Here is a 15,105-nt window from a genome sequence, read left to right on the forward strand (position 1 = left end):
ACTCTACTGCAGGGTCAGGTCCTCCTCCTCCCTAACCCTCTACATGTGACTCTACTGCAGGGTCAGGTCCTCCTCCTCCCTAACCCTCTACATGTGACTCTACAGCAGGGTCAGGTCCTCCTCCTCCCTAACCCTCGACATGTTACTCTACTGCAGGGTCAGGTCCTCCTCCTCCCTAACCCTCTACATGTTACTCTACTGCAGGGTCAGGTCCTCCTCCTCCCTAACCCTCTACATGTTACTCTACTGCAGGGTCAGGTCCTCCTCCTCCTCCCTAACCCTCTACATGTTACTCTACAGCAGGGTCAGGTCCTCCTCCTCCCTAACCCTCTACATGTTACTCTACTGCAGGGTCAGGTCCTCCTCCTCCCTAACCCTCTACATGTTACTCTACTGCAGGGTCAGGTCCTCCTCCTCCTCCCTAACCCTCTACATGTTACTCTACAGCGGGGTCAGGTCCTCCTCCTCCTCCCTAACCCTCTACATGTTACTCTACAGCGGGGTCAGGTCCTCCTCCTCCTCCTCCCTAACCCTCTACATGTGACTCTAGAGCAGGGTCAGGTCCTCCTCCTCCCTAACCCTCTACATGTTACTCTACAGCAGGGTCAGGTCCTCTTCCTCCTCCTCCCTAACCCTCTACATGTTACTCTACAGCAGGGTCAGGTCCTCCTCCTCCCTAACCCTCTACATGTGACTCTACAGCAGGGTCAGATCCTCCTCCCTAACCCTCTACATGTGACTCTACAGCAGGGTCACGTCCTCCTCCCTAACCCTCTACGTGTGACTTCTACAACAGGGTCAGGTCCTCCTCCCTAACCCTCTACATGTGACTCTACAGCAGGGTCAGGTCCTCCTCCTCCTCCTCCCTAACCCTCTACATGTGACTCTACAGCAGGGTCAGGTCCTCCTCCTCCCTAACCCTCTACATGTGACTCTACAGCAGGGTCAGGTCCTCCTCCTCCTCCCTAACCCTCTACATGTTACTCTACAGCAGGGTCAGGTCCTCCTCCTCCCTAACCCTCTACATGTTACTCTACAGCAGGGTCAGGTCCTCTTCCTCCTCCTCCCTAACCCTCTACATGTTACTCTACAGCAGGGTCAGGTCCTTCTCCTCCTCCTCCCTAATCCTCTACATGTGACTCTACAGCAGGGTCAGGTCCTCCTCCTCCTCCTCCCTAACCCTCTACATGTGACTCTACAGCAGGGTCAGGTCCTCCTCCTCCCTAACCCTCTACATGTGACTCTACAGCAGGGTCACGTCCTCCTCCCTAACCCTCTACGTGTGACTTCTACAACAGGGTCAGGTCCTCCTCCCTAACCCTCTACATGTGACTCTACAGCAGGGTCAGGTCCTCCTCCTCCTCCCTAACCCTTTACATGTGACTCTACAGCAGGGTCAGGTCCTCCTCCCTAACCCTCTACATGTGACTCTACAGCAGGGTCAGGTCCTCCTCCTCTTCCCTAAGCCTCTACATGTGACTCTACAGCAGGGTCAGGTCCTCCTCCTCCTCCCTAACCCTATACATGTTACTCTACAGCAGGGTCAGGTCCTCCTCCTCCTCCCTAACCCTCTACATGTTACTCTACAGCAAGGTCTGGTCCTCCTCCCTAACCCTCTACATGTGACTCTACAGCAGGGTCAGGTCCTCCTCCTCCTCCCTAAGCCTCTACATGTGACTCTACAGCAGGGTCAGGTCCTCCTCCTCCTCCCTAACCCTATACATGTTACTCTACAGCAGGGTCAGGTCCTCCTCTTCCTCCTCCTCCCTAACCCTCTACGAGAGAGTTCTACAGCAGGGTCAGGTCCTCCTCCTCCCCCCTAACCATCTACATGTGACTCTACAGCAGGGTCAGGTCCTCCTCCTCCTCCCTAACCCTCTACATGTTACTCTACAGCAGGGTCAGGTCCTCCTCCTCCTCCCTAACCCTCTACATGTGACTCTACAGCAGGGTCAGGTCCTCTTCCTCATCCTCCCTAACCCTCTACATGTTACTCTACAGCAGGGTCAGGTCCTCCTCCCTAACCCTCTACATGCGACTCTACAGCAGGGTCAGGTCCTCTTCCTCCTCCTCCCTAATCCTCTACATGTTACTCTACTGCAGGGTCAGGTCCTCCTCCTCCCTAACCCTCTACATGTGACTCTACTGCAGGGTCAGGTCCTCCTCCTCCCTAACCCTCTACATGTGACTCTACAGCAGGGTCAGGTCCTCCTCCTCCCTAACCCTCGACATGTTACTCTACTGCAGGGTCAGGTCCTCCTCCTCCCTAACCCTCTACATGTGACTCTACTGCAGGGTCAGGTCCTCCTCCTCCCTAACCCTCTACATGTTACTCTACTGCAGGGTCAGGTCCTCCTCCTCCTCCCTAACCCTCTACATGTTACTCTACAGCAGGGTCAGGTCCTCCTCCTCCCTAACCCTCTACATGTTACTCTACTGCAGGGTCAGGTCCTCCTCCTCCCTAACCCTCTACATGTTACTCTACTGCAGGGTCAGGTCCTCCTCCTCCTCCCTAACCCTCTACATGTTACTCTACAGCGGGGTCAGGTCCTCCTCCTCCTCCCTAACCCTCTACATGTTACTCTACAGCGGGGTCAGGTCCTCCTCCTCCTCCTCCCTAACCCTCTACATGTGACTCTAGAGCAGGGTCAGGTCCTCCTCCTCCCTAACCCTCTACATGTTACTCTACAGCAGGGTCAGGTCCTCTTCCTCCTCCTCCCTAACCCTCTACATGTTACTCTACAGCAGGGTCAGGTCCTCCTCCTCCCTAACCCTCTACATGTGACTCTACAGCAGGGTCAGATCCTCCTCCCTAACCCTCTACATGTGACTCTACAGCAGGGTCACGTCCTCCTCCCTAACCCTCTACGTGTGACTTCTACAACAGGGTCAGGTCCTCCTCCCTAACCCTCTACATGTGACTCTACAGCAGGGTCAGGTCCTCCTCCTCCTCCCTAACCCTCTACATGTTACTCTACTGCAGGGTCAGGTCCTCCTCCTCCCTAACCCTCTACATGTTACTCTACTGCAGGGTCAGGTCCTCCTCCTCCTCCCTAACCCTCTACATGTGACTCTTGAGCAGGGTCAGGTCCTCCTCCTCCTCCCTAACCCTCTACATGTGACTCTACAGCAGGGTCAGGTCCTCCTCCTCCTCCCTAACCCTCTACATGTTACTCTACAGCAGGGTCAGGTCCTCCTCCTCCCTAACCCTCTACATGTTACTCTACAGCAGGGTCAGGTCCTCTTCCTCCTCCTCCCTAACCCTCTACATGTTACTCTACAGCAGGGTCAGGTCCTCCTCCTCCCTAACCCTCTACATGTGACTCTACAGCAGGGTCAGATCCTCCTCCCTAACCCTCTACATGTGACTCTACAGCAGGGTCACGTCCTCCTCCCTAACCCTCTACGTGTGACTTCTACAACAGGGTCAGGTCCTCCTCCCTAACCCTCTACATGTGACTCTACAGCAGGGTCAGGTCCTCCTCCTCCTCCCTAACCCTCTACATGTTACTCTACTGCAGGGTCAGGTCCTCCTCCTCCCTAACCCTCTACATGTTACTCTACTGCAGGGTCAGGTCCTCCTCCTCCTCCCTAACCCTCTACATGTGACTCTTGAGCAGGGTCAGGTCCTCCTCCTCCTCCCTAACCCTCTACATGTGACTCTACAGCAGGGTCAGGTCCTCCTCCTCCTCCCTAACCCTCTACATGTTACTCTACAGCAGGGTCAGGTCCTCCTCCTCCCTAACCCTCTACATGTTACTCTACAGCAGGGTCAGGTCCTCTTCCTCCTCCTCCCTAACCCTCTACATGTTACTCTACAGCAGGGTCAGGTCCTCCTCCTCCTCCTCCCTAACCCTCTACATGTGACTCTACAGCAGGGTCAGGTCCTCCTCCTCCTCCCTAACCCTCTACATGTTACTCTACAGCGGGGTCAGGTCCTCCTCCTCCTCCCTAACCCTCTACATGTTACTCTACAGCGGGGTCAGGTCCTCCTCCTCCTCCTCCCTAACCCTCTACATGTGACTCTAGAGCAGGGTCAGGTCCTCCTCCTCCCTAACCCTCTACATGTTACTCTACAGCAGGGTCAGGTCCTCTTCCTCCTCCTCCCTAACCCTCTACATGTTACTCTACAGCAGGGTCAGGTCCTCCTCCTCCCTAACCCTCTACATGTGACTCTACAGCAGGGTCAGATCCTCCTCCCTAACCCTCTACATGTGACTCTACAGCAGGGTCACGTCCTCCTCCCTAACCCTCTACGTGTGACTTCTACAACAGGGTCAGGTCCTCCTCCCTAACCCTCTACATGTGACTCTACAGCAGGGTCAGGTCCTCCTCCTCCTCCCTAACCCTCTACATGTTACTCTACTGCAGGGTCAGGTCCTCCTCCTCCCTAACCCTCTACATGTTACTCTACTGCAGGGTCAGGTCCTCCTCCTCCTCCCTAACCCTCTACATGTGACTCTTGAGCAGGGTCAGGTCCTCCTCCTCCCTAACCCTATACATGTTACTCTACAGCAGGGTCAGGTCCTCCTCCTCCTCCCTAACCCTCTACATGTGACTCTACAGCAGGGTCAGGTCCTCCTCCTCCTCCCTAACCCTCTACATGTTACTCTACAGCAGGGTCAGGTCCTCCTCCTCCCTAACCCTCTACATGTTACTCTACAGCAGGGTCAGGTCCTCTTCCTCCTCCTCCCTAACCCTCTACATGTTACTCTACAGCAGGGTCAGGTCCTCCTCCTCCTCCTCCCTAACCCTCTACATGTGACTCTACAGCAGGGTCAGGTCCTCCTCCTCCTCCTCCCTAACCCTCTACATGTGACTCTACAGCAGGGTCAGGTCCTCCTCCTCCCTAACCCTCTACATGTGACTCTACAGCAGGGTCACGTCCTCCTCCCTAACCCTCTACGTGTGACTTCTACAACAGGGTCAGGTCCTCCTCCCTAACCCTCTACATGTGACTCTACAGCACGGTCAGGTCCTCCTCCTCCTCCCTAACCCTCTACATGTTACTCTACAGCAGGGTCAGGTCCTCCTCCCTAACCCTCTACATGTGACTCTACAGCAGGGTCAGGTCCTCCTCCTCCTCCTCCCTAATCCTCTACATGTGACTCTACAGCAGGGTCAGGTCCTCCTCCTCCTCCCTAACCCTTTACATGTGACTCTACAGCAGGGTCAGGTCCTCCTCCTCCTCCCTAACCCTCTACATGTGACTCTACTGCAGGGTCAGGTCCTCCTCCTCCTCCCTAACCCTCTACATGTGACTCTACAGCAGGGTCAGGTCCTCCTCCCTAACCCTCTACATGTGACTCTACAGCAGGGTCAGGTCCTCCTCCTCCTCCCTAACCCTCTACATGTGACTCTACTGCAGGGTCAGGTCCTCCTCCTCCTCCCTAACCCTCTACATGTGACTCTACAGCAGGGTCAGGTCCTCCTCCCTAAGCCTCTGCATGTGACTCTACAGCAGGGTCAGGTCCTCCTCCTCCTCCCTAACCCTATACATGTTACTCTACAGCAGGGACAGGTCCTCCTCCTCCCTAACCCTCTACATGTTACTCTACAGCGGGGTCAGGTCCTCCTCCTCCTCCCTAACCCTCTACATGTGACTCTACAGCAGGGTCAGGTCCTCCTCCTCCTCCCTAACCCTCTACATGTTACTCTACAGCGGGGTCAGGTCCTCCTCCTCCTCCCTAACCCTTTACATGTGACTCTACAGCAGGGTCAGGTCCTCCTCCTCCTCCCTAACCCTCTACATGTGACTCTACTGCAGGGTCAGGTCCTCCTCCTCCCTAACCCTCTACATGTGACTCTACTGCAGGGTCAGATCCTCCTCCCTAACCCTCTACATGTTACTCTACTGCAGGGTCAGGTCCTCCTCCTCCCTAACCCTCTACATGTGACTCTACTGCAGGGTCAGGTCCTCCTCCCTAACCCTCTACATGTGACTCTACAGCAGGGTCAGGTCCTCTTCCTCCTCCTCCCTAACCCTCTACATGTGACTCTACAGCAGGGTCAGGTCCTCCTCCTCCTCCCTAACCCTATACATGTTACTCTACAGCAGGGTCAGGTCCTCCTCCTCGTCCTCCCTAATCCTCTACGAGAGAGTTCTACAGCAGGGTCAGGTCCTCCTCCTCGTCCTCCCTAATCCTCTACGAGAGAGTTCTACAGCAGGGTCAGGTCCTCCTCCTCCCCCCTAACCATCTACATGTGACTCTACAGCACGGTCAGGTCCTCCTCCTCCTCCCTAACCCTCTACATGTTACTCTACAGCAGGGTCAGGTCCTCCTCCCTAACCCTCTACATGTGACTCTACAGCAGGGTCAGGTCCTCCTCCTCCTCCTCCCTAATCCTCTACATGTGACTCTACAGCAGGGTCAGGTCCTCCTCCTCCTCCCTAACCCTTTACATGTGACTCTACAGCAGGGTCAGGTCCTCCTCCTCCTCCCTAACCCTCTACATGTGACTCTACTGCAGGGTCAGGTCCTCCTCCTCCTCCTTAACCCTCTACATGTGACTCTACAGCAGGGTCAGGTCCTCCTCCCTAACCCTCTACATGTGACTCTACAGCAGGGTCAGGTCCTCCTCCTCCTCCCTAACCCTCTACATGTGACTCTACTGCAGGGTCAGGTCCTCCTCCTCCTCCCTAACCCTCTACATGTGACTCTACTGCAGGGTCAGGTCCTCCTCCTCCCTAACCCTCTACATGTGACTCTACTGCAGGGTCAGATCCTCCTCCCTAACCCTCTACATGTTACTCTACTGCAGGGTCAGGTCCTCCTCCTCCCTAACCCTCTACATGTGACTCTACTGCAGGGTCAGGTCCTCCTCCCTAACCCTCTACATGTGACTCTACAGCAGGGTCAGGTCCTCTTCCTCCTCCTCCCTAACCCTCTACATGTGACTCTACAGCAGGGTCAGGTCCTCCTCCTCCTCCCTAACCCTATACATGTTACTCTACAGCAGGGTCAGGTCCTCCTCCTCGTCCTCCCTAATCCTCTACGAGAGAGTTCTACAGCAGGGTCAGGTCCTCCTCCTCGTCCTCCCTAATCCTCTACGAGAGAGTTCTACAGCAGGGTCAGGTCCTCCTCCTCCCCCCTAACCATCTACATGTGACTCTACAGCACGGTCAGGTCCTCCTCCTCCTCCCTAACCCTCTACATGTTACTCTACAGCAGGGTCAGGTCCTCCTCCTCGTCCTCCCTAATCCTCTACGAGAGAGTTCTACAGCAGGGTCAGGTCCTCCTCCTCCCCCCTAACCATCTACATGTGACTCTACAGCACGGTCAGGTCCTCCTCCTCCTCCCTAACCCTCTACATGTTACTCTACAGCAGGGTCAGGTCCTCCTCCCTAACCCTCTACATGTGACTCTACAGCAGGGTCAGGTCCTCCTCCTCCTCCTCCCTAATCCTCTACATGTGACTCTACAGCAGGGTCAGGTCCTCCTCCTCCTCCCTAACCCTATACATGTTACTCTACAGCAGGGTCAGGTCCTCCTCCTCGTCCTCCCTAATCCTCCTCCTCCCTAACCCTCTACATGTGACTCTACTGCAGGGTCAGGTCCTCCTCCTCCCTAACCCTCTACATGTGACTCTACTGCAGGGTCAGATCCTCCTCCCTAACCCTCTACATGTTACTCTACTGCAGGGTCAGGTCCTCCTCCTCCCTAACCCTCTACATGTGACTCTACTGCAGGGTCAGGTCCTCCTCCCTAACCCTCTACATGTGACTCTACAGCAGGGTCAGGTCCTCTTCCTCCTCCTCCCTAACCCTCTACATGTGACTCTACAGCAGGGTCAGGTCCTCCTCCTCCTCCCTAACCCTATACATGTTACTCTACAGCAGGGTCAGGTCCTCCTCCTCGTCCTCCCTAATCCTCTACGAGAGAGTTCTACAGCAGGGTCAGGTCCTCCTCCTCCCCCCTAACCATCTACATGTGACTCTACAGCACGGTCAGGTCCTCCTCCCTAACCCTCTACATGTTACTCTACAGCAGGGTCAGGTCCTCCTCCCTAACCCTCTACATGTGACTCTACAGCAGGGTCAGGTCCTCCTCCTCCTCCTCCCTAATCCTCTACATGTGACTCTACAGCAGGGTCAGGTCCTCCTCCTCCTCCCTAACCCTTTACATGTGACTCTACAGCAGGGTCAGGTCCTCCTCCTCCTCCCTAACCCTCTACATGTGACTCTACTGCAGGGTCAGGTCCTCCTCCTCCTCCCTAACCCTCTACATGTGACTCTACAGCAGGGTCAGGTCCTCCTCCCTAACCCTCTACATGTGACTCTACAGCAGGGTCAGGTCCTCCTCCTCCTCCCTAACCCTCTACATGTGACTCTACTGCAGGGTCAGGTCCTCCTCCTCCTCCCTAACCCTCTACATGTGACTCTACAGCAGGGTCAGGTCCTCCTCCCTAAGCCTCTGCATGTGACTCTACAGCAGGGTCAGGTCCTCCTCCTCCTCCCTAACCCTATACATGTTACTCTACAGCAGGGTCAGGTCCTCCTCCTCCTCCCTAACCCTTTAAATGTGACTCTACAGCAGGGTCAGGTCCTCCTCCTCCTCCCTAACCCTCTACATGTGACTCTACAGCAGGGTCAGGTCCTCCTCCTCCTCCCTAACCCTCTACATGTGACTCTACAGCAGGGTCAGGTCCTCCTCCCTAACCCTCTACATGTGACTCTACTGCAGGGTCAGGTCCTCTTCCTCCTCCTCCCTAACCCTCTACATGTTACTCTACTGCAGGGTCAGGTCCTCCTCCTCCCTAACCCTCTACATGTGACTCTACTGCAGGGTCAGGTCCTCCTCCTCCCTAACCCTCTACATGTGACTCTACTGCAGGGTCAGATCCTCCTCCCTAACCCTCTACATGTTACTCTACAGCAGGGTCAGGTCCTCCTCCTCCCTAACCCTCTACATGTGACTCTACAGCAGGGTCAGGTCCTCCTCCTCCTCCCTAACCATCTACATGTTACTCTACAGCAGGGTCAGGTCCTCCTCCTCCTCCCTAACCCTCTACATGTGACTCTACAGCAGGGTCAGGTCCTCCTCCTCCTCCCTAACCCTCTACATGTGACTCTACAGCAGGGTCAGGTCCTCCTCCCTAACCCTCTACATGTGACTCTACAGCAGGGTCAGGTCCTCCTCCTCCTCCTCCCTAATCCTCTACATGTGACTCTACAGCAGGGTCAGGTCCTCCTCCTCCTCCCTAACCCTTTACATGTGACTCTACAGCAGGGTCAGGTCCTCCTCCTCCTCCCTAACCCTCTACATGTGACTCTACTGCAGGGTCAGGTCCTCCTCCTCCTCCCTAACCCTCTACATGTGACTCTACAGCAGGGTCAGGTCCTCCTCCCTAACCCTCTACATGTGACTCTACAGCAGGGTCAGGTCCTCCTCCTCCTCCCTAACCCTCTACATGTTACTCTACAGCAGGGTCAGGTCCTCCTCCTCCTCCCTAACCCTCTACATGTTACTCTACAGCAGGGTCAGGTCCTCCTCCCTAACCCTCTACATGTGACTCTACAGCAGGGTCAGGTCCTCCTCCTCCTCCCTAACCCTCTACATGTGACTCTACTGCAGGGTCAGGTCCTCCTCCTCCTCCCTAACCCTCTACATGTTACTCTACAGCAGGGTCAGGTCCTCCTCCCTAACCCTCTACATGTGACTCTACAGCAGGGTCAGGTCCTCCTCCTCCTCCCTAACCCTCTACATGTGACTCTACTGCAGGGTCAGGTCCTCCTCCTCCTCCCTAACCCTCTACATGTTACTCTACAGCAGGGTCAGGTCCTCCTCCCTAACCCTCTACATGTGACTCTACAGCAGGGTCAGGTCCTCCTCCTCCTCCCTAACCCTCTACATGTGACTCTACTGCAGGGTCAGGTCCTCCTCCTCCTCCCTAACCCTCTACATGTGACTCTACAGCAGGGTCAGGTCCTCCTCCCTAAGCCTCTGCATGTGACTCTACAGCAGGGTCAGGTCCTCCTCCTCCTCCCTAACCCTATACATGTTACTCTACAGCAGGGTCAGGTCCTCCTCCTCCTCCCTAACCCTTTAAATGTGACTCTACAGCAGGGTCAGGTCTTCCTCCTCCTCCCTAACCCTCTACATGTGACTCTACAGCAGGGTCAGGTCCTCCTCCTCCTCCCTAACCCTCTACATGTGACTCTACAGCAGGGTCAGGTCCTCCTCCCTAACCCTCTACATGTGACTCTACTGCAGGGTCAGGTCCTCTTCCTCCTCCTCCCTAACCCTCTACATGTTACTCTACTGCAGGGTCAGGTCCTCCTCCTCCCTAACCCTCTACATGTGACTCTACTGCAGGGTCAGGTCCTCCTCCTCCCTAACCCTCTACATGTGACTCTACTGCAGGGTCAGATCCTCCTCCCTAACCCTCTACATGTTACTCTACAGCAGGGTCAGGTCCTCCTCCTCCCTAACCCTCTACATGTGACTCTACAGCAGGGTCAGGTCCTCCTCCTCCTCCCTAACCATCTACATGTTACTCTACAGCAGGGTCAGGTCCTCCTCCTCCTCCCTAACCCTCTACATGTGACTCTACAGCAGGGTCAGGTCCTCCTCCTCCTCCCTAACCCTCTACATGTGACTCTACAGCAGGGTCAGGTCCTCCTCCCTAACCCTCTACATGTGACTCTACAGCAGGGTCAGGTCCTCCTCCTCCTCCTCCCTAATCCTCTACATGTGACTCTACAGCAGGGTCAGGTCCTCCTCCTCCTCCCTAACCCTTTACATGTGACTCTACAGCAGGGTCAGGTCCTCCTCCTCCTCCCTAACCCTCTACATGTGACTCTACTGCAGGGTCAGGTCCTCCTCCTCCTCCCTAACCCTCTACATGTGACTCTACAGCAGGGTCAGGTCCTCCTCCCTAACCCTCTACATGTGACTCTACAGCAGGGTCAGGTCCTCCTCCTCCTCCCTAACCCTCTACATGTTACTCTACAGCAGGGTCAGGTCCTCCTCCTCCTCCCTAACCCTCTACATGTGACTCTACAGCAGGGTCAGGTCCTCCTCCCTAACCCTCTACATGTGACTATACAGCAGGGTCAGGTCCTCCTCCTCCTCCCTAAGCCTCTACATGTGACTCTACAGCAGGGTCAGGTCCTCCTCCTCCTCCCTAACCCTCTACATGTGACTCTACAGCAGGGTCAGGTCCTCCTCCTCCTCCTCCCTATCCCTCTACATGTGACTCTACAGCAGCGTCAGGTCCTCCTCCTCCTCCCTAACCCTATACATGTGACTCTACAGCAGGGTCAGGTCCTCCTCCTCCTCCCTAACCCTCTACATGTGACTCTACAGCAGGGTCAGGTCCTCCTCCTCCTCCCTAACCCTCTACATGTTACTCTACAGCAGGGTCAGGTCCTCCTCCTCCTCCCTAACCCTCTACATGTGACTCTACAGCAGGGTCAGGTCCTCCTCCTCCTCCCTAACCCTCTACATGTTACTCTACAGCAGGGTCAGGTCCTCCTCGTCCTCCCTAACCCTCTACGAGAGAGTTCTACAGCAGGGTCAGGTCCTCCTCCTCCCCCCTAACCATCTACATGTGACTCTACAGCAGGGTCAGGTCCTCCTCCTCCTCCCTAACCCTCTACATGTGACTCTACAGCAGGGTCAGGTCCTCCTCCCTAACCCTCTACATGTTACTCTACAGCAGGGTCAGGTCCTCCTCCTCCTCCCTAACCCTTTACATGTGACTCTACAGCAGGGTCAGGTCCTCCTCCTCCTCCCTAACCCTCTACATGTGACTCTACTGCAGGGTTATGTCCTCCTCCTCCTCCCTAACCCTCTACATGTTACTCTACAGCAGGGTCAGGTCCTCCTCCTCCTCCCTAACCCTCTACATGTGACTCTACAGCAGGGTCAGGTCCTCCTCCCTAACCCTCTACATGTGACTCTACAGCAGGGTCAGGTCCTCCTCCTCCTCCTCCCTAACCCTCTACGAGTGACTTCTACAGCAGGGTCAGGTCCTCCTCCCTAACCCTCTACATGTGACTCTACAGCAGGGTCAGGTCCTCCTCCTCCTCCCTACCCTCTACATGTGACTCTACAACAGGGTCAGGTCCTCCTCCTCCCTAACCCTCTACATGTTACTCTACTGCAGGGTCAGGTCCTCCTCCTCCCTAACCCTCTACATGTGACTCTACAGCAGGGTCAGGTCCTCCTCCTCCCTAACCCTCTACATGTGACTCTACAGCAGGGTCAGGTCCTCCTCCTCCTCCCTAAGCCTCTACATGTTACTCTACAGCAGGGTCATATCCTCCTCCTCCTCCCTAACGCTCTACATGTGACTCTACAGCAGGGTCAGGTCCTCCTCCTCCTCCTCCCTAACCCTCTACATGTGACTCTACAGCAGGGTCAGGTCCTCCTCCTCCTCCCTAAGCCTCTACATGTTACTCTACAGCAGGGTCAGGTCCTCCTCCCTAACCCTCTACATGTTACTCTCCAGCAGGGTCAGGTCATCCTCCTCCTCCCTAACCCTCTACGTGTGACTTCTTCAGCAGGGTCAGGTCCTCCTCCTCCTCCCTAACCCTCTACGTGTGACTTCTACAGCAGGGTCAGGTCCTCCACCTCCTCCCTAACCCTCTACATGTGACTCTACAGCAGGGTCAGGTCCTCCTCCTCCCTAACCCTCTACATGTGACTCTACAGCAGGGTCAGGTCCTCCTCCTCCTCCCTAAGCCTCTACATGTTACTCTACAGCAGGGTCATATCCTCCTCCTCCTCCCTAACGCTCTACATGTGACTCTACAGCAGGGTCAGGTCCTCCTCCTCCTCCTCCCTAACCCTCTACATGTGACTCTACAGCAGGGTCAGGTCCTCCTCCTCCTCCCTAAGCCTCTACATGTTACTCTACAGCAGGGTCAGGTCCTCCTCCCTAACCCTCTACATGTTACTCTCCAGCAGGGTCAGGTCATCCTCCTCCTCCCTAACCCTCTACGTGTGACTTCTTCAGCAGGGTCAGGTCCTCCTCCTCCTCCCTAACCCTCTACGTGTGACTTCTACAGCAGGGTCAGGTCCTCCACCTCCTCCCTAACCCTCTACATGTGACTCTACAGCAGGGTCAGGTCCTCCACCTCCTCCCTAACCCTCTACATGTGACTTCTACAGCAGGGTCAGGTCCTCCTCCTCCCCCCTAACCATCTACATGTGACTCTACAGCAGGGTTAGGTCCTCCTCCTCCTCCTCCTCCTCCCTAACCCTCGACATGTTACTCTACTGCAGGGTCAGGTCCTCCTCCTCCCTAACCCTCTACATGTGACTCTACAGCAGGGTCAGGTCCTCCTCCTCCCTAACCCTCTACATGTTACTCTACAGCAGGGTCAGGTCCTCCTCCTCCCTAACCCTCTACATGTGACTCTACAGCAGGGTCAGGTCCTCCTCCTCCTCCCTAACCCTCTACATGTGACTCTACAGCAGGGTCAGGTCCTCCTCCTCCCTAACCCTCTACATGTGACTCTACAGCAGGGTCAGGTCCTCCTCCTCCTCCCTAAGCCTCTACATGTTACTCTACAGTAGGGTCAGATCCTCCTCCTCCTCCCTAACGCTCTACATGTGACTCTACAGCAGGGTCAGGTCCTCCTCCTCCTCCTCCCTAACCCTCTACATGTGACTCTACAGCAGGGTCAGGTCCTCCTCCTCCTCCCTAAGCCTCTACATGTTACTCTACAGCAGGGTCAGGTCCTCCTCCCTAACCCTCTACATGTTACTCTCCAGCAGGGTCAGGTCATCCTCCTCCTCCCTAACCCTCTACGTGTGACTTCTTCAGCAGGGTCAGGTCCTCCTCCTCCTCCCTAACCCTCTACGTGTGACTTCTACAGCAGGGTCAGGTCCTCCACCTCCTCCCTAACCCTCTACATGTGACTCTACAGCAGGGTCAGGTCCTCCTCCTCCTCCCTAACCCTCTACATGTGACTCTACAGCAGGGTCAGGTCCTCCTCCTCCTCCCTAACCCTCTACATGTGACTCTACAGCAGGGTCAGGTCCTCCTCCTCCTCCCTAACCCTCTACATGTGACTCTACAGCAGGGTCAGGTCTTCCTCCTCCTCCCTAACCCTCTACGTGTGACTCTACAGCAGGGTCAGGTCCTCCTTCTCCTCCCTAACCCTCTACATGTGACTCTACAGCAGGGTCAGGTCCTCCTCCTCCCTAACCCTCTACATGTTACTCTACAGCAGGGTCAGGTCCTCCACCTCCTCCCTAACCCTCTACATGTGACTCTACAGCAGGGTCAGGTCCTCCTCCCTAACCCTCTACATGTTACTCTACTGCAGGGTCAGGTCCTCCTTCTCCTCCCTAACCCTCTACATGTGACTCTACAGCAGGGTCAGGTCCTCCTCCTCCCTAACCCTCTACATGTTACTCTACAGCAGGGTCAGGTCCTCCACCTCCTCCCTAACCCTCTACATGTGACTCTACAGCAGGGTCAGGTCCTCCTCCTCCTCCCTAACCCTCTACATGTGACTCTACAGCAGGGTCAGGTCCTCCTCCTCCTCCCTAACCCTCTACATGTTACTCTACAGCAAGGTCAGGTCCTACACCTCCTCCCTAACCCTCTACATGTGACTCTACAGCAGGGCCAGGTCCTCCTCCTCCTCCCTAACCCTCTACATGTGACTCTACAGCAGGGTCAGGTCCTCCTCCTCCTCCCTAACCCTCAACATGTTACTCTACAGCAGGGTCAGGTGCTTAACCCAAAGCCACAGATGCAATAAAACCCATTTTCTTTTCTCTTTTATCCCCTATACACACACACACCATCCCCACTCCCCAGATCCGTTGGAAGTACATGATTGTAGATGAGGGTCACCGTATGAAGAACCACCATTGTAAGCTGACCCAGGTGTTGAATACCCATTACGTGGCCCCACGGCGCCTCCTCCTGACGGGCACGCCACTGCAGAACAAGCTCCCTGAGCTCTGGGCCCTGCTCAACTTCCTGCTGCCGACCATCTTCAAGTCCTGCAACACTTTCGAGCAGTGGTTCAATGCCCCCTTTGCCATGACCGGGGAGAGGGTGAGTGTCAAATGCATATCTACTTTACAAGGTCAAGTTAGTTGACAAACACGGTCCAAAACATACATAAAAATGCATCAA

The 15,105-nt window shown here is 55.4% G+C and overlaps 1 protein-coding gene across 17 annotated transcripts in view; it reads left to right on the forward strand.

Moving 5' to 3' along the window:
• Positions 1-15,105, forward strand: part of smarca2 (SWI/SNF related BAF chromatin remodeling complex subunit ATPase 2) — a 168,129-nt gene that overhangs the window by 72,062 nt on the left and 80,962 nt on the right. For all 17 annotated transcript variants that reach the window (XM_090191295.1, XM_090191298.1, XM_090191300.1 and 14 more), the window contains one exon: positions 14,782-15,024. In XM_090191295.1, the coding sequence (XP_090047421.1) occupies positions 14,782-15,024 (243 nt within the window). The remainder of the gene's footprint in view (positions 1-14,781; positions 15,025-15,105) is intronic.

This window comes from Oncorhynchus mykiss, chromosome 11 (assembly GCF_057628025.1).
Source record: "Oncorhynchus mykiss isolate SJ-2025 chromosome 11, ASM5762802v1, whole genome shotgun sequence".
NCBI lineage: Eukaryota > Metazoa > Chordata > Actinopteri > Salmoniformes > Salmonidae > Oncorhynchus > Oncorhynchus mykiss.